Source organism: Equus przewalskii, chromosome 13 (assembly GCF_037783145.1).
Source record: "Equus przewalskii isolate Varuska chromosome 13, EquPr2, whole genome shotgun sequence".
NCBI lineage: Eukaryota > Metazoa > Chordata > Mammalia > Perissodactyla > Equidae > Equus > Equus przewalskii.
In genome coordinates, this window is record NC_091843.1 from 86,294,492 (window position 1) to 86,319,827 (window position 25,336).

Consider the following 25,336-nt stretch of genomic DNA (forward strand, 5'->3'; position numbering starts at 1 on the left):
TGAGGCCTCAGTTTCTTTAAAATCTGTAAGATTTTTTGAGGCTCTAAGGATCTGTGATTCTTTGGTTTTGTGTTAGTATGAATAGCTCATCATCTCTTCAGATCATCTATCTTAAAACCTCAGCGACAGCATTTACACTCCATTGTTTGTACATATACTTAATAAACTTTGCTTGGACCTGTCTTTTTTTTGTTTTTTAATGTTGTTGACTTCTTCCATCTTGGTATGGAGAAGACTCTTCTAGGCAGGCTTGAAGTTTGCTCTAAAGTAGTCCAATATCACCACCTAAGATTAATTTGATAAACTAATTTCTTGAGGATCTTGAGGAGAAATCTGCATTTCAGTTGGCTCAGGGTAGTTTAGTTCCCTAAGGTAATTTACTTTAGGTAACATATTTGCAAAACTTGCTTGTCTGAATAACCTCCTTATCATCTCTAAGCTAAAAGGATTGGAGAGGAGGACTATTTTTTGTTTTATTTAGTTTTATGTAATTCTATAAGCATTTATTGAGGACATGAATCAGTTGAGGTGTTTAGTGAATGTTGAGTGGATGAATATTTGTTCAGCCTGTAAGAGGTTCCTACCTTTACGGATCTCAAAATCTAACAGAGGGAGACAGTATTATAAAACAAGTCTATCATAGTCTTCTCGGATATGGGCCACTTACTCTGTTGCCAGCTCTCTGCTTACGTGCAGAACTAGACTACCCGTGTTGGAATGTTAGTCATCTTGAATAAATTACCCCATCTCCCTGTGCTTCACATTCTTCATTTGTGAAATGAGGATAATAGACTGTACTAGTCTTGAGGACATTGTGCTAAGCGAGTACAGAGTGATTCCACTTGTATGAGGTATTGCAGTAGTCAAATTCATAGAATCAGAGTGGAGTGATAGTTGCACGGGGCGGGGGAAAAGGGAAGTGGAGAGTCACCGGTCAGTGGGCGTAGTTTCAGTCAAGCAAGGTGAATAAGCTCTAGACATTTATTGTACAACATTATCTCTACAGTCAACCAAACTGTATCGTACACTTACACATTTGAGAGGGTAGATCTCATGTTAAGCGTTCTTACCAAAATTAAATAAAATTTAAAAAAAGCAGGCTGGACTTCTTAGAGTGAGGACCATTAAGTTCTGTTCAGGACAAAGAGCAAGCTAGAAAAGGTCCAGAACATAGAGTCATTTTGTGCTTTTGGTGGAGTAGCACCACAATGTTGTCGTCTTTGAAAACCAGGAGGTACCATAAAGGAAAAGTAGGGTGCAAGTACCTGAAGGGAATGAGAAGGCACCTGGCTGAGCAGGATAATGTACCCCCGTCCCGGCCCTGGTCCCTTCACATATGTCCAGGTCTTAATGCCTGGAATCCATGAATATGTTACCTGCAAAAGGGACTTTGCCGAGGTGATTAAGATTCTTGAGATGGGGGGATTATTTGGGTGGACCCAATGTAATCAAAAGGGTCCTTGTAAGGGAAAGAGGGAGGCCAGGAAAGTCAGCTGTCAGAAGCAGAGGTTGCAGTGCTGCCATTGCTGGAAGGGGGCTTCAAGCCGAGGATTGCAGGCTGCTGCCAGAAGCTGGAAGAAGTGAAGGACGGATCTTCCCCCAGAACCTCCATAGAGAGCTTAGTCTTGTTGACACCTTGATTTTAGTCCCATAAGACTTGTGTTGACTTCTGACTCCAGAACTGTAAGATGATAAGTTTGTGTTTTAAGCCACTAGGTTTGTGGTAATCTATAACAAAATAGGAAACTAACACAGCACCAAATGATAAATAATGCCAGAGATAGATTTCAGTTATAGCTGATCCTGTCTCTGCAGGTAGATAATTAAAATTATGCAACATTTTTTTTCTTACTTAGGCTATGTTTTGAATAATAAATTTTAAAAATGCAAATTTTTATACTATGGATTCTTTAAAACCACACTTAGTGTATTTTACTTTTCATAGTAGTTACTTACATAACCATTTAATGTTTCCTACAAGAGTGTAACTTTGATGAGGGCAGGGTCTTGTTCTGATTTATCTTTGTTTTCCTCAGAGCTCCAAGAAGTGGTCTTTATAAAAGTAATACCCGCTCATAGTAACATAGAACATTAGAGATAAAATGGTGCATTCTGGTTCTGAGTTTGAAGTCTGGACAAAATCATATAATTCCAGTGCATCTCTCTTTCTTTGTCTTTAAAATGGTGATAATAAGATAGCTACCATGTGTTATTTTGAGAAGAAAAAGAAATATATGATTTTATAAAACAAAACATTATGTAAATATTAATTTATCATTCTTAAGGAGAAAGAGGTATGCGGGTTGAAATACATACATTTAATAATGATTAGATTGGTAAAAAATTTTGCTTATATTCTTACAGGGATCTAGATAAGAAAATATATTTCAGAGAAAAAGAGTAACAGAACACAAACCATGGTATTTCCAGCTTATAGTGTAATTGTATTTATATTTTTATATAAAATTTGTATTTAAATGTATAAGTTTTTGTTATATTTTATTTCTTTGGCATCCGTAGCATTAAGAATCGTTTATATAAGATTCATTCCATAAGGCCTGATGCTCGTGTTATGTTACATTTCTCTACTGGTGCCACCAGAAATGTAACTCTGGACCAGTGATTAGCCACTTCAGTGTGATAACTCAATTTCAGAATCCCAGTTTGAGGATCACTTCCTGGAGCCACTCCCAGTACTGCTTACTGTGTTAGTTAAGTCCTGGCAAGAAATAGATGACACACTTAAAAAGGGACGATTGAAGAGAATTTAATGAAGGAACTATTTATAAGGTATGGGCAAGATTAAGGGAAACCAGCAAGGTATGATGTAGCATCCTGAGGCTGACAGGCTTGCAATGGTGGGAAGCCTTTACCATCCCTAGAATTGAAGGGAAGTGGGGTGTGAGGAGTGGGAGCAGTGACCAGACCCTGCAGGAGAGAGCCACTCACAGGAACTGAAACCTTCAGTGGAGGAAGGCAGGCACTGCCAGAGAGGCCTGGCAGGAGAGAGATCCAGGATAATAATATTCTTTCCTCCCGCCCCCTGAACTCCTGCTGGTGCTTCCTGTTGGCTAACACAGCGGGAGGTCAGGGGCAAGGGAGTCTGATTGATGCAGTCCACAGAGGTCAGCCTCCAACGGCACAGAGACAGGCCAAGAAAGGCAAACAGTGGCTTCTGGGGACAAATGGAGACAGTCCAGCCAGAGTCCCACTCTTTCTGGCCCTGAAGTCCATGCTATTTCTATAGGAACACCTTTCCTATCACTACTGATCCTTTCTACTCACTTTTATGGACATATCATTTAAGCAATTCCGATTTTCTTTAGAATTGGAAAAATGTTAATTTAGATTATAGGTGTTTGATTACCACTATATAATTGGTAGGAATCAAAGAACAGTATTTGAGAACTATGGTTAAAAGCCAGAGACACTTGAACGTTATGGTGATTGCATAGCCTAACCTTGCTTTGCTTTTTTGACTTCAAGAAGCAGAGATTAAAAGGGATATCAGAAGCTAGGAGACAGCAACAGAGGTTAGAAATTAAAGCGTACTCTTCTACCTAAGACAGATGTTCACCCCAAAAACTTGGAAGTACACTCATGTTATAGTTTTCACCCAGTTATTTAAGGCATGTAGAATGTTTTGCTAATTTAAATTTATATTTTACCAAGGATAATGCATTTGAATTGAATTACATATATTAAATGAGTAATTTTTTTTTTTTCAGAAATTGTTGTTGCTGAAAGTGTGGTTGTTATTAAGAAATTACTGCAGATGCAACCTGCGCAACATGGTGAAATTATTAAACATATGGCCAAACTCTTGGACAGCATCACTGTGAGTACCAACTGAGAGATCTTTGCTGAATTTTGCTCAGTAAATTTTAGTTTTGTTAAAAGAAACGGACATCCTAAAGTATAGTGGTTAAGACTCCTCAACAGTCTGGATTCAAATCCTCGTTCTAAGGTCACACACTGCTGTGGAAGGGAATTGTAAATCTGAAAAAGGAGTGGGATACAATAAACTCTGCAGTGCTGGATTAGCTGTGGAGATGTCAGTGTGAACATCATGGGTTTGTATACAGAGATGTCTAGATGGGCATGTGTGTCTACACATGATCACATGTACACCTATGAATGCGTATATGAGTATACAAACATCTTTGTCCCAACACTGTCTTTTGAGAGGGCCTGCGTGCAAGATACCCCGGACCAAAGAGTTCACCTGGTGCCCAGATCTTGTTTCATTTTAAATGAAATATAATTTCATAACATAAAATTCACCCTTTTAAAGTATATAATTCAATGGTTTTTGGTATTTTTTAAGGTCATACAGCCATCACCACCGTGTAATTCCAGAACATTTTCATCATCCCTGAAAAAGAATCCCATACCTCAAACTCCTGACCCTCCCCTTACTCCAGCCCCTGACAACCGCTAATCTACTTTCTGTCTCTATGGACTTGTTTATTCTGGTCATTTCATATAGATGGCATCACAGAATAAGTGTCCCTTTGCGCCTGGCTTCTTTCACTTAGTGTGTTTTCAGGGTTCGTGCATGTGTAGAGTGTAGGACTGCAGTCCTCTTTGTTTTCAGGGTTCGTGCACGTGTAGAGTGTAGGACTGCAGTCCTCTTTGTTTTCAGGGTTCGTGCATGTGTAGAGTGTAGGACTGCAGTCCTCTTTGTTTTCAGGGTTCGTGCACGTGTAGAGTGTAGGACTGCAGTCCTCTTTGTGGCAGATCTTCGTTTTTAAATTCCATTCGTCACTCAAAGGAACCAGGGCTCCTTAAAGAAATGGCTATTTCAGAGCTAGGGCAAGGCAAGAACAAGATGATCTTGTTCTTTTTTGGCCAAAAAAGCAAGGAAGTGCTCAGAGAATGATAGAGACACAAGAGGCAGCTTGAAGGGGCTCCCACTGACCAATTTGAGCAACAAAATAAATGACAGTAAAACGATTATATCCTGTTGAATAGGGTATGACTCTCTGATCCACACTGGAATGAATGAATGACTGAGTAGGGGAGAAAGAGAGGCTCCTCCTTACACTGCAGAAGCAACTAAGGTACAAGGAATGATGGAATTAGAATATCACCATTTGCCAGCCATCACAACGAGAACTGATTCAAGCAAGAATCATTAACAAATGCTAAAAGGTAGGGGGGGTGAAAATTTGACCCCCCTTACTGAAAAGTAACAGGTTATTTGCGCAGTCTCAAAGTATATGCTCATAAGATACTCAATTACAAAGAGTAAATTAATGACTTTTGACTTTACAATGGAGAAATCTGGCAGATGCTACCTAAACCAAATCCCTATGATGGCATTTGTTTGCCGGTGATGGAATCACGTACCTTCTGCCATGATACACTGAATAGAACTATGTCTGTTGAATTCTTGCCCACAGTGAATGACTTCAATCTAATCAGGAGGAAACATGAGACAAAACCAAATGAAGGTATTCTACAAAATAACTGGCTTGTGCTCTTTAAAAATGCCAATATCATGAAACAGAAAGAAAAACTCAGGAACTTTTTCAGATTAAAAGGGTATGGCAACTCCATGCAACACATAATTTTGGATTTTCTTTTGCTATAGAGGATTTTATAATTGGGATAATTGGCAAAATCTCAATAAAATCTGTAGGTTAGATAAAGTATTCGTTCAGTGTTTAATTTCCTGATTTTTAAATAATTTTACTGTGGCTATGTAAGAGCATCCCTTTATTAGGAAGTTTGTACTGAAGTATTTCAGGGTATAAGGGTGTGTCTATAACTTTTATCAATTCAGAAACCACAATGTGTTTGTATATGTAGAGAGAAAGCTAAATAAAGCAAATGTAACAAAACGTTAACTTTCGGGGAATCTGGGCGAATGGTATTCAGAAATTCTTTTTACTCTTCTTGCACCTTTTCTATAAATCTAAAATTGTGTTTAAAAATTAAATTAAAAAATAAATATTAATCTCAGCTCTGCCTCTTACCAGCTCCGTGTCCTTATATTAAAATCTCTGTACTTGACTTTTCCTATCTTGTGAAATGGTGATAGGAGAGGAACCCATACTGTTGTAAATATTGCGTTAGTTAATATGTGTAAAGCTCTTAGAACATCGCCTGGCATATAGTAGGGCTGTGTCAGTGTTAGCTGTTCTAAGTATTTAAGTCCTATTTTATTCTCTTCTTCCTTTTAGAGGTAAAGTTTTTGAAAGAATTTTCTGAAAAGAATTTTATTTCCTTACCTCAGACTCACTCCTCAACCCATCACAGTCCGATTTGGCTCCCTCCCACTCCACTAATTCTCCCTTTTCCAAGGTCCCTAACTCCTTATTAAATTCAGTGAATAATTTGCTGTTCATCTTTCCTGATCTTTCTTAGCATTTGACTTCACTGACCACTTCTTCTCTTTTGAAACATTCTCTCTCCATGGCTGCTCTCTGGTTTTTCTTCAAACTCTTCTCCACTGTGTTTGCCTGTTACCATGCCTATCCCTTGAATATTAGTTCAAGTTTGACAACTAATGTGCTGTAACTGGTAGGGTTGTAGTTTAGGGGGAGTATATTACTTCCTTCTTTGAAGATGGGTAATCTGTACTCTGAGTCTGTTCTGAGGATCACATTTGTGTAGTTAAAGGTAATGGATGGCAAGGTTTTGGAGCCTACCAGTCAGGACCAATTTCTAATATCTCTGCTGGCAAAATTTTCTTTCCCTCAGGGTGTTATTAAAGCTTACAGGCCAATTAGACACTTATCTTAAAGCTAAGGATAAAGCTAAGACTCACAGGAGTCACTTAACGTCTGAGCTTTCACCACGTCTCTCACCAGAGAGTTCCTTTGTCTTATTTCTACTCTTATTGTTAATTAGTAAAGTCAGAACTGCTCATAAAGTTCGTGTGTTAGAGATGTAGGGGTTAAGAGAGTGGATTTGAAAACAGATGAGTCAGGTTCAAGTTTAGTCTCTACCTTTTTACCAGCTTTGTGAACTTAAGCAAGTTACTTCTCTATGCTCCTGTTTTCTCGTCTGTAAAAAGGGAACAGTAACACTAATAACCTCACAGATCTGTGTGAGGAGTAAATGAGTCCGTGTGTGTGAAACACTTAGAACAGCACTTAGTGTAAACTGTTAGTATGATCGTGGCTATATTTAATGTTTTTGAGGGTAACAAACTTGATGATAAGGTTTAAATTTAGTAAGTGTTCTTGTGGTCCCTTTTATATTTTACTTATTTATTTAACATAACTCCTGTAGTGCTAATCATATGCCAGGCACTATTCTAAGCACCTTAAAAATACAAATAATTAATTTTAGTAACAACTCTGCAAAGCAGGTACTATTAGTATTCACATTTTACATAAGAGAATACTGAGGCACAAAGCAGTTAAGTAACTTGCCTTAGGTCGCATAGCTAGTAGGTCTGCTTTCCTAACCAGTATACCATGCTATATCTCTCTTCCATTTCTAGTCTCTTTTTTGTATTCAGTTCACTTACCTGCTCACTGACCTGGCTAGGATTTTATTATTGTTGTTTCCCTTTGCTTCCCCAAAATCTTTGACACATTGGGCATTAGATTGACATGGTCCATGTTTGCCCAAATGTGGAACAGATGTTTGATGTTGTTTGTCAGTGATGTATTAATGGGAGATGAGAAGGTAAACCTTCCTCAAGTCCTGAGATGGACATCCAGCATCTCTGTGTACCAAGCATCAAATTTCAGTAGTATCTGTAGTCATTGTAACAACCACAAATACTCCTACACATGTTTAGATACCTCCTAGGGAAGTGGTGTGTTCGCCAGTAAGAACCAGTTTTCTATCCAGTAACTAATAAACCAAAGCAGGGAACTCTAGATAGGGGAAGACCGTGAATAGAGATACGGACATGAGGATATGTGCGTATTTACAGACATAATTGAATGTGTAGGGATAGACTAGGAATGTCTTAAAAAACTGCTCAGTGTGAACTGTTGGAAAAGAAAGGGCATAATATGAGGGAAATTCTAATAATCTGGAACTGAAAATCTGGAGCAATCTTAGAAAACCTAGAGGTAGGATGGGATTGGGGCAGAATCACAGTGTTTGGAAGGCCTTGTAGGAGGAAGAGAGTGAAGGGAGGTGAAATTATTTTAATGTTCTTGTCTTGTGTTTAAAAAAGTAGGTAAAAATAGATTATCTTGGGGTGAAAACAGTGGGTTTTGGTGGGGGAAATAGTTAATATCTTGTTTCTAGGTAATAGTGGAGAAATGTGTGTCTGATTATGAGAAGGAAATAGGAATGATGAATTCTGTATTCCCAAATGTCTTGTGCAGAATTTAGTTAAAACTTGTGTTAGTAAACTTGTTCTGGTTTTTTTAGAAAGGGAGAGATGGTTACAAGAAGTGTTAGGGCTTTTTGGTGAATGTGCTGCTTATACACAAAACTTATGACAGTGTATGAGATCCATATCAGGCAAACCTCAGACTTTCTTGGAAGAAAAATTTGTTGTATTTGACTGTATCCCAGTCTGGGGCTAGTGGACATTTTTGATTGCATCAACTTTCTAAATGACAGTTGTTGGAATATTAGCCAAGTAGATTCTTATAGATCTATATAGCAAAGTTTGTTTTTTGTTTTTTTGTGTTTTTGTTTTTGTCAGAAGATAACCATTAGTGGAATACAAAAGTGTGGTGGGAATTCCAAATTCACAAAGGGAAAAAAGGGAATAGAAATGTAAAATAAGTAATAAATTTAAAAAAATAATAAAGTAGGATAGAAGAGTAAAAATCAAATATATCCTACCCTAAATATGAATAGACTAAATTCTCTCATTAAAAGACAGACTTTCAGGGCCTGGCCTGGTGGCACAGCAGTTAAGTTTGCACGTTCCTCTTTGGTGGCCTGGGGTTCACCGGTTGGTTCAGATCCTGGGTGTGGACCTACACGCTGCTTATCAAGCCATGCTGTGGTAGGTAGGTGTCCCACATATAAAAGATGGGCATGGGTGTTAGCTCAGGGCCAGTCTTCCTCAGCAAAAAAGAGGAGGATTGGTGGCAGATGTTAGCTGAGGGCTAATCTTCCTTAAAAAAAAAAGGACTTTCAAATTAGAGTGAAAAACAAAAGCTAGCTACAGGCCTTTCATAATTAAAACACCTTAATCAAAATGAAAAAGGTTGAAAATAAGAAGGTAAGGAAAGAGATATTAAGTGAATGTGACAGGGAAAGTGAGATTTAAAGTTAATTTAAAAGCATTTAACAAGATAAAAGGGAACACTATAAAATTAAAAAAAGATAGGTTAGATGGGCACCCTGTGGACAGAGCGGTTAAGTTTGTGCATTCCCGGGGTTTACCAGTTCCCATCCTGGGCGTGGACCTACACGCTGCTCATCAAGCCATGCTGTGGTGGCGTCCCACATAGAAGAACTAGAAGGACCTGCAACTAGGATAGACAACTATGTACTGGGGCTTTGGGGAGGAAAAAAAAGAGGAAGACTGGCAACAGATGTTAGCTCAGGGCCAATCCTACAAAAAAAAAAAAAAAAGATCAGTTTACAAAGAAACTAAGAAGCATAAACCCAAATGCATTAAGCATAATGCCAACCAAATAAATCTGCAAAGGAAAAATCTATTGGAAATGCAAGGAGAAACTGATAAAATGCATTTTGGTGGGTGACTTTACTATGCTTCTCTCATATTAGATATACCTAGTAGATTTTAAGTAGGATGTAGAACTAAGTAAGGACATAGAGAAATGAAATAATAGAATAAATACTCTATTTAGTAAATATAATTAAAACTTTATATTTCTTGAACAGATAATACCCACTTTTGTGTGCCTATCCATAGAACATTTACAAAAAATCAAGAATATACTTGGATATAAAGAAAAAACGATTTTATGTTTTTTAACCTTAAATAATAAAATTTAGAATTAAATAATTTAAAAGGATAGGAGACCAATTGTGAAATAAGAAATACACGTTTAGATCAAAGAAAAAGTTTAAAGAAAAAAATGTAAGCTTTTCATAAAACATAGAAAAAGAAAATGGTTTATTATTCTAAAATGTATGGGTCATGGCTCAAGCTATAATTGCCACCATTTTTAAAGTAGAGACCAGGAATAAAAGAGTTTGAAATTTGTCCTAAGAAATTTGAAGAAGAACAATGAAACAAACTATAAAAACCTAAGAGAGATGAAAGTTGACTTTGTAAAACAGAATGCCAAAAAAAAGATAGTTGAAATTGATAAATACATCTTAAATCTGGTCCTTTGGAAAGACAATCTTGATTCTGATGAGCTAAAGAGAGAAAACAAAAGTAGACAAATTGGGAATGTGATATAGGAGAAATTAAAATAATTACAAGAAAACTATGTGCAATTCTATAGCACAAATTTGACCTTTGGGAACCTGCAAAGGTAACAATGAGCTGTTACTGTTTACTTACATCTGAGGGAGCTGAGGTGCTTCAGGCAGGGCAAGGAAGAAAGAAGCAAGACAGCTTGTGATGCAGAACTGGGAAAATGGTCAGGGAGTGGAGGCATGAACTGCTCCAGAAGAAGGTGGTGAGGGAGGAGTGAGCCAAAAACAGCTTCAAACAGCAACGAGGAGTGATTGAATCCGCAGAATCTCTGCTCCAAACAGTCGAGAGAGCTATTCTCATAAGAACCGTAGCCACGTGGAAAAGAAAGCAGGGCTTTCTTAATCTGACCAAGCATGTGCTGACTCTAAATGTGGGCAAGGGATTCTAAAATGGGAGGCTTAGCCTGAGACCTCAAATGAGACCTCTTTCTTCCTGAATCTCTACCCGTTTCAACCTAAATCCAGGGGTGGTATCTTAAATCACTCTGATTTTAGCAAGAGCCGATCTGACCCGTGTCAGAGGACAAGAGGACAAAATTGAGCATGTTTTCCCTTAGTACCTAAGCCACTTTATCAGGGCAGAATCCTCGGCTCAAATACACTCCAGGAGGAGAGGCAACAAAAGTGATGGCCAGACTTCTTCCCGCTCTGGCCAACTTATCCATAAAACAAGAGGCGAAAGGAGGTAGGAAAATGCCCCACATGCAGGCATGCGGAAATAGGCAAGAGGATCCTGCCTGGAAAGGCTGGCCCTTGGGGAAGCTGCAGGAGACCGTGAGGGAGCCATTGCACAATGTGGCAGAAGAACCTGGCAAAGGAGTAATCTTTCATTTGATTAATGAGTAAATGAGGCCCATTGAGGTAAAGTTATTGTCTCCATGATATACATGATCAGTCAGGGACCAGAACCAGTCTTATTGCCTTGCTGGCTGGTATTTTTTCCGGTGTTATGGTGCACTCATTTCTCTCTGCCCAGTGGCTATGCTGAACTCTGGGTTCAGACCTGGAGTTCCAGTCCTGGTCCACCACTAAGAGGCTGTGAGGTGTTGGGCAAGTTTCTGAACCCGTTTGTGTCCCAGTTTCCTCATATATCAAGTAGGGATAATGGTTTCTAGGGCTTTTGTGATAATTGACTGAGAAAATGGGTAAACTACTGAAAAACAGTGCCAGCCACATGCTAAGAGCTCAATAGATGTTAGCTATATATTTTTTTTAAAAAAGAGAACATAGATTTCTATTGTTTTCAAGACTTTGATGCCATTTGTTATTTAGTAAGTAGTGTAGTTGAAAATATGAAAACTAAAATTTAAATTCATTCTACTTGTTAAATTCATTCAAATTGAATAGACCTTGATAATGCAGTCAACTTGTATGTTCTGATTGTGAATATTTTATCCTTTGGAGTATCCTTCATTTGTAGTAAATACTGCTTTTGGAGCAAAGTTCTTCCAGAATAAAATGCTTACTACTTGAGGATTGTTCTTGTCGGCATTTTACATAATGTCTAATGGGATATATGAGGATTTCATATTATAAAGAACAATTGAAAGATGTTCTTCTGTAAAGACCACTGAGTAATACTGAAATAGCACTTTATGTGCTCCTTGCCTGGGTGCCATGCTGATCGCCTGCCATGTGCCCTGCTGCCCCAGCTTCATTCAGACTTCAGTTTTAATGCATACTGAGTTCAGATACAGAATATTGGATCTGATTTGCTCTTTGCATGCAGTTTGTTTAGATGTCTGCTGATTTTGCCTTTGACAAATTTAAATAAATAAAATTGATGTTTTTGTAGGATTTACTTTACACTCTTGTGCAGTGGGCTGGTGTTAAAACACAATAGCTTTTAAATTGAACTGCTTACAGAGTGATCTGTAAAATCTTTCTAGATGTCTTTCTATAACTGCTGTGGTCAGCTAGGAATCATTTGTTTTTGCAGGCAAGTTAATGGGTTAAAATGGCAGTGGAAACTGCCTTCTGGGTAGAAGGTTTAAAAAGTGCACTTAACCACTCACTCAGGGCACTTAGAATAAAGAATCAGGCAAAGTCATTTACAATCCAGATTGTCTTTGAAAATAGTGAAAAGCAAAGGTTCATAATGAAAGTATTATATCATATGCCCACATGTGTATTATTAGGTTGGCTTGAGTTCACTGTTCCTATTTATTCTGTAGTTGAAAAGACCATGGAGCACAAAAAGTGACTAATTTTCTTACTTGCTCTTTTTTCAGTTGCTTCAAATCTTTGAAAGTAGTGGCCGTGGATGCATAGTATCAGTGATATACAAATGAGAGTTCTATAATTTAATTGGGAGAGAAAGGGTGGGCTAGAATCTGAAGATCTTATGATACATATTCCAGCCAAATGCATGAAAACATTGGGTTTGTCAGTTTCCTAAGCTTTTTAATAAAGTACCATCACCAAAAGTTTGGTATAAATATATTTAGATTGATACTATTTCTTGTTATGGAGAGGTTTTCTAAGTTTTTTAAATATTTTACTTGGAAATTTTATTACCTCAGTTCTAGAACTTCTGAATATTATCCAACACACCCACCACCTTGAGATTTTCACTGTGAGCATTAGAATGTATTGATTTTTAATCTTTTTCAAAGAGTTATATTTTAAACGTATGCGTTATGAATGTTTAGAGTGTTTAAATACTATTATTTTAAACACTTTGGGTATATTAATGAATAGGAACTTAAACTTTTTGGGATTGTCTTTTTAATTGCAAAAAAGAATTATAAGTGTGTTACTGGAAGAAAATTACTTAAAGTGAGGTAATATATTGTAGTATGTCATAGAATTCTAATTTTTATACTAGCAATATATAATAAAGTATTTAAGAAAAATAAATCTAGCATAACTGGAATCTGAAGTTGCCCATATATTCTTATTTAGAGGTATCTTTCGTTACGGCAGGCAACTTGAATTGCTTCATACTGGAAAATTTAATGTACCACTCAATTATTGTGCTTTAGCCCAATTTAAAATAATAGATTGGGAGTAAGGTCTTAATGCACTGTAACCTTTGGAACATTAGGTATAACCTCTTTCTTTCCAGAAATCAGTATATAGTAAGGATATCAAGGTTTTTCTGTTTGTTTTTTTGAGGAAGATTAGCCCTGAGCTAACTACTGCCAGTCCTCCTCTTTTTTGCTGAGGAAGCCTGGCCCTGAGCTAACATCCGTGCTCACCTTCCTCTACTTTGTATGTGGGAAGCCTACCACAGCATGGCGTGCCAAGTGGTGCCATGTCCACACCCGGGATTTGAACCGGTGAACCCCAGGCCCGAGAGGCGGGAATGTGCGAACTTAACCACTGCGCCACCAGGCCAGCCCCAGGATATCAGTTTTAGCATACTGCATGAATAGATTTGTAATAGCGTTTAGTACTAATTGCATAAGTATACTGATTTCTTCTCTCTTACTAAACTCATTGTAATATTAATTTAAAGATGATGCTGTTATCATGATATTTGAAAATGTATACTTTAATTTTAAAGCTTTTTTGATGACCTGATTCTGGTGAAAGCTCCAACTTAGGAGTATCTTAATAATTTTATATTATTTCATAAAATGGGTGTTTTGAAGGAATTTGAGATGGTGGGTTTTGTGATAAACTTTTAGCTGTGCAAAAGTCCTATTGTCTTTTTTTTCTTTAACAGTGATACTATGTACAGCTGTGAAACTATAATGAAAATATTAGGACTGTATTTGAGGAATTGGAAAAGAATTTCATGAAAAGAATATTGTCTCTTCTTGTGATGCTACCTCTTAATGATAGTCATTGGCTTTTTCATTTATTATGAAAAGAAAATTTTCTATACTAGGTGAAAATGTCCACAGAAACTAATTTACATACCTCTTCAAATTCCTTTTGGAATAGGGGAGGATACAGATAAACCAATAGTAATACAGCTAATTTGCATACTCTAAAATGTTGGTGTTAATGGTGTTGATGGAAGGTTTCCAATTTGTAGCAAAGCAGTTATTTTTAAGAAACAAATTATATTGAAATGTACTTTTTAAAAAAAGTATATAATGACAAATGCAGTATTGGACAGATCTAACTTATCTTTATTTCTTTTGTTGATGGCCAAATAATAGACTAAGATGCATGATGTTAATAAGCAAGTCCTGATGGTCTTGTCAGTTTTATATGTTTCCAACACTGTAGATGCAAATACATAGAGGACAGTTTTGATTTGGAATCATAATCTTGAATGGATCTATTCCTTTTTCTTTATTATCCATGGATTCTCAAAACGTGGTTTACAGACCACCTGTCTCAGGAATCAACTGTGATGCTTCCTATAGCCTGGATTCCTGGGCCCCACCACAGAGCTACTGTCTTGGAGCTGATACCAAAACCCTACAGTTTTAGTAAGAACCCTAGATGATTTTTATGGACATCGAGGTTTGTGAACCAGTGCCCTAGAGCAGGGCTCGGCAAACTTCTGTAAATTGCTAGATAGTAAATATTTTCAGCCTTGTGGTCTTTGTTGTAACTACTCATCTCTGCTGTTACAGCGTAAAAGCAGCAGGAGTAATTAATACACAAACAAATGTGTGTGGCCAGCCAGATTTGGCCCGCAGATTTGCAGATCTCTGATAGAGTCAAGATTCTAGACCAATAGTTCTACCTTTATGAAGCTGTTCTAAGGTATTATCTCTGAAGTCAGTTTTGATGAGATTTTTTGTGTGTTTATTTTTTGATAACTGAAGAAAATCTGTAAATATAAGAGGACTTCCTGGATATACATTAAATGAATTAATAGATGTAAAACCTTTATAAATTTAAAGGCTTTTCTGTGTTAATATTAAGAAGAGTGTGATTATCTTATTGGTAACTATGTAATCTGCTTTTAATATAGGTTCCTGTGGCTAGAGCAAGTATTCTTTGGCTAATTGGAGAGAACTGTGAACGAGTTCCTAAAATTGCCCCTGATGTTTTGAGGAAGATGGCTAAAAGCTTCACTAGTGAAGATGACCTGGTCAAACTGCAGATTTTAAATCTGGGAGCAAAGTTGTATTTAACCAACTCCAAACAGGTAAGAGACTAATCTTCAGTGTACCTCTGTGATCTCTGCTTTCCTCTTTGCTCTGGTCAAGCAGCTGTGGCCTCTTCATGCATTAGGGGTGCAAGGAGATGCCATTCTAGTCTGGCAGGGGAGAAAAACAGTTAAAAAATGAAATAGTATATGTTAAGTGCTGTAATAGAAGTACTGAGATATAGTGGAACTCCGGAGGAAAGAATTATTGAAAGTCTGAAGTGGAAGGAGGTGAGAGATCAGAGAAAGTTTCATAAAGGATAAGACTCTTGACTAAGGGCTTGGAAGGAGTGGGATGCTATATAGAATAAGGAAAGAGGAGAGCAGAGGGTCAGTCATGAAACAGCTCGGTGGTCAAGAAATTTAAAGCTGAGTCTGCAAAGGTAGGCAAGGCCAGGACCTGGAGTGGCAGGTGCTATGGACCTTGTTCTCCAGGTGAAGGGAAACAGTTAAATATTTTTTAGCGGTTGTGTAATTTACCAGATTGCAGTTTAGAATATTCGTTTTTTAAGTCAGTTGACTCTTCGAGGAACCGTTGGTAAGAGGAATCACCTCTGTGTGTGAGGTACGTAGAATCACCTCCATGTATAAAATACGGGCTTGCCCATCCTTCTTCCTGGATCTGAATTGCTCTTCTCCACGAGTGGAGCACTCACCCTGATCAGTGAGACTGGCGAAGCTTCTTGCTCATTTGCAGCCGGGCCTCTTAGTAGGCTTTATGGTCTGTGTCCTGTGTCTGTCTCTCTCTAATTTTTCCTTTCTCTCTGACTCTCACTTTGCCTCTGTGGATGTTTTTTCTCTGTTTCCCTCTCTCTGTCTCTGTTTTTGTCTCCCTCCTCCCCAAAATTCTCTCTGCCTAGTATCTTTCTAACATCCTTCACCCCTTCTCTCTCTCTGTCTGTCTCTCACACACACACCACCACCAGAGTCTGATGTGTGTGTCTGTCATTCTCTCCTTCCTCTCCCATCAGTGTTCGTCTCTCTCTTTTTGTATTTACTGTATGTCTCTCTCTGTGTCTTTCTTTTTGCCTTCTCTGCCTACCCATAGGACACTCATTCTCTAGTGAGCTGATATTGGCCATTCACAATCTTCAGGCTGACTCCTCAGATTCACTTCTGTATGGTTGGGGATTGTCTTCATCCCTAATTGTGACATGAGTTGTATTATTGTAACTTTTGCTGATTGGTGTACAAAATGTACCAAATAATTGTGAATATCTTGAGCGTATTTCTATATTTAGATTTTATCTTTACATTTTAAGTCAGTCTTTGAAAGGAATCAGTTAATCATTTTCAAGTGTCATATAGATTTCTTAACGTGATGAGTTATTTTGTAAAAACTCAGTGAAAGAAAGGGAACCTGTTTGCTGTTGAGTTTATTTTTTGATAAAAACTGTTATAGCCTCACACTCCCTGTGTTCACTAAATCCATGTGTTATTACGAAAGTCAGTATAACACCTAGAATATTATGATTGTTATGACTTCCTGTCTGGTTTGGCCACTGTAAATCTATCTTATAGATTATTAAAAAGAAAACTAATACAAAATTAATGTGTTAATCAAGACTGAAAGAGTTACGTCTTACAAAGCTAAGTGAAAGCTCTACTTTGGCCCTCCTCTTTGTAGCTGTCAGTACCCAGTAATGGAGTGTTGTACTCTGTTCAGAAATTGTAGAATGTAGTCCATGTCTTTTTATCTGGTATATTTGAAGACAACATAGTTTGTGTGTAGATATTTTTTTCTTGAATGGTAGCATTAATTGAAGTTTTGGAACTCAGCTTCTGAAGTATTCTATTTTACATTTTAGAATGATATTTCTAGATAACCACAATAGACTCTGCCATCAGCTGGTGAAAACAGTGATATTTAGAAAATATACCAAATTTTCACATATATTTTTACTAACTAGTTTTTAGATGATTAAATATAAAAACAGATAAATGAAGTTGTCCTGTCGAGCTGTGCTCTGTTCTCCAGTTTCTCATTTCTCAAGAAAAGGGGTTTGAGAGAATTGATAAGTGAAGATTAGCATGAAAGAATGATTTCTAGGGGCTGGCCTGGTGACATGATGGTTAAGGTCATGTGCTCTGTTTTAGCGCCCCAGGGTTCGCTGGTTTGGACCCCGGGTACAGAGCTCCACACCACTTATCAAGCCATGCTGTGGCAGTGTCCCACACACAAAATAGGGGAAAACTGGCACAGATGTTAACTTAGTGAGAATCTTCCTCAAGTGGGAAGAAAAAAGGAAGATTGGCAACAGATATTAGCTCAGGGCCAATCTACCTCACCAAAAAAAAAAAAAAAAAAAAAAAATTTCTAGCACCATTAACTTGACAGCATTTTTAAGTTGTGTGGTTTGTCCCCATTGGATATGAGACAATGATTCCTTTGAGCTAAATGTCAAAAATTGTCTTCTGTACTTATTTATTTTACCATCTTTAAAACTAAACTAGGGAGACTAAGCCAGTGTTCAGGGACTGGTTTGCCATGAAGTCCTGATATTTTTTTGTAGGTCTGACTTCCCTGTGGTCTAGACACTTCAGTGAGCATTTCCAGAATGTTTATTGATTATTTAGTTATAGAAAATGTCTGTGTTGATTTTTGTAAGATTTAGCACATTGTGTTCATTTGTATGCTTGAGGAATAATTGAATAATAAACTTCTTTAATACCTTAAAATGTTTTTACCTGGTATAAAAAAGAGTGAAAAAATTCATCAACAGTCTGCTTTTGGTACGGTCAAGTTTGCTCCTACTGGACTGACTCTCCCATAGAGAACAACTATAATCTCTGGAAAAATACAATAAATAACTACCTGAATTCTCAGAAGAGTAAAGAAAACCAGGAATTGACAGTTGGAAGACGGGAGGGGCACAGAATAAATTTCCCCACTTTTCTGGCTTTTATCCTGATGACAGGCTACAATTTGCACTATGCATGGAGGCTAAAACTCCAAAAGCAAACCCAAAGTCCTTCTGGCCTGAGAAAATAGAGAACGTAGTTCAAGAAAACCACAGATATTGCAAAGTTAGGAAGAATTCTAGAAATGAGAGAACCAGAGTGGAGGAGCCTCAAAATCTGTGAAGAACTCTGCCCAAGTCTCCGGCTGACCCCTGACCCAGACATGCACATAACGGATTCAGAGCAGCACAGCTAAGAATAATGGAGCTGAACTCAAATTTGAGCACCAAAGAGACAGAGTTTGCACTTTGATCCCAGCCAAGTTAATTGCCTGCTAAAACAAACAAACAAAAATCAATACTCTTTTAAAGAGTATAACAATGTCCAGGGTCTCTACAATATAACATTCATAATGTCCAAGATACAATTCAGGATTACTCTACCTAACAAGAACCAGAATGAGAGTCATTGTTTAATGTCTATAGAGTTATACAAATATTTCTGGAGATGTATGGTGGCGATGGTTGCACAACACTGAATATGCTTAATGCCACTGAACTGCACACTTAAAAATGGTTAAACTGGTAAGTTTTATGTATATTTTACCATAATAAAAAAGAAGAGGAGGAAAGTATGATCAATTTCAAGAAAAAAAAAAAACAATAGAAATCAACCCTGAGATGACCCAGATATTGGAATTTGCAGGCAAACATTTTGAAGCAGCTTTTATAACTGGTTGGTGATATAAAGGAAAAGATACTCACAATGAAGGAAAAGATAACTCTCAGCAGAGAAATAGAGACTGTAAAAAACAATCAAATGTAAGTTCTAGAACTGAAAAATACAGTACCTGAAAAATCAACATCTTGTCTACTTTAATGTTATGTATTCTCCACATTTTAATGCTGTCATCAAATCCTGTCTTGCCACTTACTAGCTCCATGCTTTTGGACAAATTATATAACCCATCCAAGACTCAGTTTCCTCATCTGTAAAATAGGAATTATGATAATATAGTCAGTTCTTTGTAATACAACAAATATGTTCTAAAAAGTCATTGTGCTTTACAAAATTGCACAGTAAAAACCACAGGGATTATTAGAAAAATGGATCTAGAGGCACAGCACTCAAAAACTTCATTGGTGACACATTAAAACAAAAAAGAGAAAGAACCTAATAAAAACAGGAGCACAATATTTCACGTTAAGTGGTTAAGAAATACATACATACTAAAATAAGTATAGCTCTTTACCTTGAAAAAGACCTGAGGTTTGCTGGTGGAAATGGGTGTTGGAAAGGTTGTATTTGTGAGTTAAGTGGTGGAAGGAGAGTTAATCTGCAGTCGGATGGAAAGTTGTACCACCACATGTGGCTGACTGTGGCCCGTTACTTGTGTGGTGACATGAGGCAGATGTTGATGTGGGTGTGTTTGGCTATTCCTATACAACCCAGGTCAGCCTGGTGCAGTTTTCTTGTCTTAGACTGTTATTATATGAGTATGTATCTGTATATAGTGTATGTTATTGTTCTGTGGACTTTGAAATTTTGAATAAGTAGATACTCTATGTATAGTTTTGCAACTTAGTTTTTTCACGTAATACTATGTTTTTAAAATATTGACACATGTAGATATAATTCCTTCCTTTTAATTAACTGTCTCATTTTCTATGAGACTGGCTTCTACTTTTCCACTGTTAGCAAAGAAAGTATTTCATGAGTATCTTTAGTACTTGTATTTTCTTTGTATCATGTTTTAGACTTTCTGATTCTTAGTGACAAGTTTTCTAAATCATACTGATGTTTTGGGAATCCTCCCTGAAGTTAAAAGCAGATTCTGTCTCACCCTGTGATTCGAGACTTTGGAGAAATCTATCCCCGCCTCCAACCCCTTCAATGTGACTTAGCAAACAGGGTTCAGGCTCTGTGAGTGAAACCTCTACCCCTTTCTTGGGTATTTTTCTTGGCATTAAAAACCTCAAGTAAGTATAACATATAGAGGAAGAACTTACAGAAAACTTTTCAAGTTGACAAAAATATGGATACTGTTCAATTCATGAGATTCCCTCCAAGTCACATAAAGAATCCTGTTCAGTGGTGAAGTGATGAAATGATGAGATGGCACACTAGTCCTGCTTCGATTTGCCTCTGACATAAGTTAGGAATCCTGTGTAACTTTCCTTCATTTACCAAACACATTTGCCTGGATCTTGCTCTTTAAAAGTGACCACTGTATGGCACCAATATTATTCTTTGCTATGCTAAGTGCTGAATTCTGTATACTTGTTTATATTCCTTCAACTAAAAGTATATCTAAGCTGATTTTACGACTGTACTTTAAAAGACCTTTTTTATTATTTTGTGCTGACATTATTTGAAGAAAGCTATTGTTTGAGCAAATATTTACTCGTTTATTACTTGTTGGAGTATTTAGGTGAAAGTATGATGCTCATATTTTGAGACTTTTTTTACATAATGAATTCCTAAATTTTTATATAGCATTCCCCTAAATTCATTTTTCCTATATCACAATGACTTAGAGTCAATCTGAAGAGAGTATAAGTGGTGTAAATAGTATCTGGACAGCATTAGCTATCAGTTGGTGCCAGTAATGATTCCTTAAATCTAAGCAGGAAAATTAACCTGAAATCAAAATTTAATAAATAGCTATATATAAGATATTGAATTGTCTCTTAGTAACAGTACAATTGTGTTATTCTCTTTGCTCATCTTGTATAATTTTATGAATAAAGCCAATTTAGAAGTACTATTTTATGTCCCCTCTGGTCTAAAGTTGAGCCTTTGACCATATTAAAACACCATATTGTTTACTTGACCATTGTCTACTTTCTTCATAACTGTTGTGTAGGACAGATCTAATTTATGTCTTTTGTCTCAGTGTCCCATCCTGTTTAGGATTTGTCCCAAATTTTTCATTTTTAGTGAAGTAGTCTCATTAATAGTCTCATTAAAACAAGACCCAGTAAGTTTGTAGACCTCCACATTGTACGTCTGACCTCTGCCGTGGTTTTGCTAGGGGCGTTTAACACACAAGTGTAGTCAACAGAGGTTTCATTTTAATATGTGAAGCATTTAAATCGGAAAGACTTTGTCTTTCTTTCTCCAACTTTTTTGAGATGCAGCGTCATCTATATTCTCCCTTTCAGAGCAGCATGCAGGGTGTGTGCTGGTAAAATGAAGTGTGATCTCACAAGGCAGTTGGGCAAAGCTAACTCCTTTGCCTTTCCAGTGGTGGTGAGATAAGTGTTTAAGTGTTTCGTGTGCTGGCAACTTGATGTATCAGCGAGTTGTGCCGTGGCCTGTGTGAAGCATCGGTGGATGGGGCTGTCAGTGGATGGACTCAGAGGAACACATGGGAGGTTAGAGGTTGGTTGTAGGTGAACTATGTGCAGGAGTGAGAGACAAAACAGTCCTGCTATGGATCATGAAAGAGAGTGGCCAGAACACTCGCTACAGGAGCTTTGTCATTTATTGTATAGTGTAAATCTAAAACCTATTTATTTTATTATTTGGCAGTTCTCTTTTTATTTTGTTATAAACTCAGCAGTAATAAATCCTTAAAAATGAAAGCGTATATTTAGTGAAGGATGAAGTACTGAATTTCTGCCTCAGTTCTTAACATGCACAAAATGTTTATCAACATTTACCATCCCCCATGAGAGTTGTAGTGCTGTCACTGACCACGCAACAGCAGAAGACGTGTGAAAATCTGCTGAAAACGGGTCAGCATCTATTTAGAAAGTTAGGAGTTTTTTAAAGAAGCCTGTGCCTCAAGATGACAGTGAAATATACACAGGTGCAGAAGATGTTTGCATCTTTCTCTGAAATGTGATCTTATTTAGATCAAATAACTGCTTTAAATTAACTTCGTTCATCTTTTATTCCAAGTTTTCTTTTGCATATTTGAAAAATGAGGCAATATCTGTTAGCGTATTGGCTCCATTAGCAGAAAAAGGACCTAAACAATGCTGATTTTTCAAATAGAAAATCGATTAATTCCAATGATAGTTTGACTTTTCTCACTCAAAGCTTTTGTACATTTGTTCTGTCAGCCCTGTAAATGGAATCAAAGTAAAGCTTTTGGAAGTTTATTCTGTCAAAAATGCTATAAATGCTGTAGTAAACTTAAGAGCCCAACATGAAAGGTAAAATTACTTGTTTTTGCCAAAAGGATGTTGTCATGGAAAAATCAATGTTCTTATTAAATTAAAAAAACTATAGAACAAATATTTTGGGAACTGGTTGTGGTGCATGCAAACCTACACTGCTTGTTCTACCAATTCAAATAAAACTGTAATGGTCAAATTCACTGATATTTGATATCTATAGTTTAACTGAACTGCTGAATTCTTGTGATGAAACTATATTGAAAAAACATACTTCAGCATGATGGCGTGCTCTCTTGTACACAACACTCTTTGCTGCATGTTACCAATAGGGTTTTAGAAATGTGATTTTTTGAAAAACTGCTTTGTAAATTAGCGTAAGTCCCCTATATTGGTGTTTTTTGTTTTGTTTTGGTTTTTTTGCCAGGGGGGTGGGAGTAGAAGGGAGTAAAAGAACCTTCTGCATATTGGCTAGATTTTTATTCAAAATCATTTGGGAATCTTTAAAATGTTCACCAAGTAGAGTGCCAAAACCTTCAGCTTTTGAAAATTTCTGCACATAAGCAGTTCTTGCAAATGAATCTTGCAAACTGGAAGACATTGAAATTTATCCTTATAAAAACAAGGGAAGAACTGAACAAATTAAGTGGTACGAGCTCAAGATTTATTTTAGAAGTTCTGTCATTTGCAGTATCTCAGCTATTGTGAAGACTTTTTTTGATGGAGCTCCTATTTTTAATTGGTTAAGTTTATATTTTATATTAGAATGAAATGAAATTGAGAAGACAGTTGATTTTGCAGTTTCTAAATTTGGTGAAATATTCCAAAAAAAGTATGAGTAGAGAATTATTTTAAAGTTTGTCCCATAAAATAATTATCAAAGTGTCATTGAATGGGGAAAATTGAATGGAGGGGGAAAAGTTAAATATCTGGGCTTGAAATATTTACAGATTTCAACCTAAAAGGATTGAGAATATCCTTCATTCCACAGAATTTTCTCTGCGCTCATCAGATTGTTCAGTACTGTAAAGAGGGTGTTTTCTCCATTAAAAATAGTATGTTTGGGGCCAGCCCCATGGCCCATGGTTAAGTTCACGCGCTCCACTTCGGTGGCCCAGGGTTTCGCTGGTTCAGATCCTGGGCGCAGACATGGCACCGCTCATCAGGCCATGCTCAGGCAGCGTTACACATAGCACAGCCAGAGGCACTCACAGCGGGAGTCTACAGCTGTGTGCTGAGGGGCTTTGGGGAGAAAAATAAAAAAAAAGATTGGCAACAGTTGTTAGCTCACATGCCAATCTTTAAAAAAAAAAAAGTATGATCTATAGAGAAGAGTAAGCTGAAAATGTCAACAATTTCATAATTATTGATCATAATTAAAATTTTGAAGAAGATTATAGACAATCTTATTTTTTTAATAAAACCCTTCAAAATAATAAGACCATGTAAGAATACATTCTTTAGGAAATACCAATGACTTGGTATTAGTGATAGGTACAGCCAAGAAACTAATTGAAGTATGTGAATGTGCAGTGAATTTTCTGCTTATGTTTCTAATGCATCATTGTGTACAGATATGTTTTTATCTTTTAGAAAAAGTTTTATTTTTGAAAAAATATTTTTAGTAGAATTTTTATAAGCTGACCAATATAATAAAACAAACTTTACAGTCAATAAATGCATATTTTAAAAATTACATACTTTTAATTATTCCCTATCTCACTCTCAATAGTGTCTGTTAATATATTGAAATAGTTTAATTTCCTAAAACGTAATTTTGGGGTTCAAAAATATAAGCAAAATGTATCCCTTCACTAGCTCAAAAAAAAATCACTGCAATGAGGAGACATTTTCTTTCTCTGATTTAATTTAGTTGCATATTCTATAATCAAACTTTTATTATTATTATTTTTATTTATTTATTTTTTTTTTAGGAGGATTAGCCCTGAGGTAACATCTGCTGCCAATCCTCCTCTTTTTGCTGAGGAAGACTGGCCCTGAGCTAACATCCGTGCGCATCTTCCTCTACTTTATATGTAGGACGCCTTGCACAGCATGACTTGCCAAGTGGTGCCATGTCCACACCCGGGTTCCAAACCAGTGAACCCCAGGCTGCTGAGAAGCAGAGCGTGTGAACTTAATGGCTGGGCCATCAGGCCGGCCCAAGTTGCATATTCTAAATCTCAGCACTCAAGTGGGCTTTAGAATTAAGCTAGTTGTCAATTCTCACTCTGCATTTGAGAAAAATAATAGTTAGGTGTATTTCCCAGGTTATCCCAGCAAGTTAGTTATGCAGTCCGGTATACCACACTTCCTTTTAAACTCTATTCCTCATTTGGTAAATATTTTGCTAATTATCTTTAAAAATGAATCGAAAGATTTTCCTTATGTGTAGTTGAACTAGTGTAGTCTAGTAATTAGTGAATAGCAGTTGTTAACCAAATTCAGAATAGTTCTGTTAACATTTTCACTTAGGTTTTATTCCAACTAGGTTAATGCTTTTTAAATACTTTGTTATTGAAAGAAGGTTGCTTTCTATGCAAATCAATTATCTTAGCCAATTATTATTGTAAAAGAGTTGACCACACCGTTCCTGTACTTTGACTTATTGTTCTAGAATTGCCTTTGGCTCTGCCTGAATTGATTGATTTCATTTTGTATCCGTTTCAATGTCTATAAAATGTTCTAATGTAGATATTTATTTTATTCCATATATTATGAATCCTATTTAATTTATAGTTGTATGTGTTAACCTTCTAAATTAAAATTGTGCTTTTTCAATAAAATAACTGGAGTTTAAAATACAAACATATTTTGTTAACATTTCAATTTTAGTTTAATTATTATTAAAATTATCTCAATATATGTTAATGTAGTACATTTAAAAATTGACTTAGAAAATCTTATTACAGTGTAAAAGCTACTA

The 25,336-nt window shown here is 36.6% G+C and overlaps 1 protein-coding gene across 9 annotated transcripts in view; it reads left to right on the forward strand.

Annotated features, from left to right (window-relative positions):
- Window positions 1-25,336, forward strand: part of AP3B1 (adaptor related protein complex 3 subunit beta 1) — a 227,528-nt gene that overhangs the window by 106,725 nt on the left and 95,467 nt on the right. For all 9 annotated transcript variants that reach the window (XR_011525709.1, XR_011525711.1, XR_011525710.1 and 6 more), the window contains exons 14-15: window positions 3,729-3,838; window positions 15,209-15,385. Coding sequence is in view for 6 of the 9 variants with exons in the window: in XM_008516552.2 (XP_008514774.1) it covers window positions 3,729-3,838; window positions 15,209-15,385 (287 nt within the window). In the remaining 3 variants the exon portion in view is untranslated. The remainder of the gene's footprint in view (window positions 1-3,728; window positions 3,839-15,208; window positions 15,386-25,336) is intronic.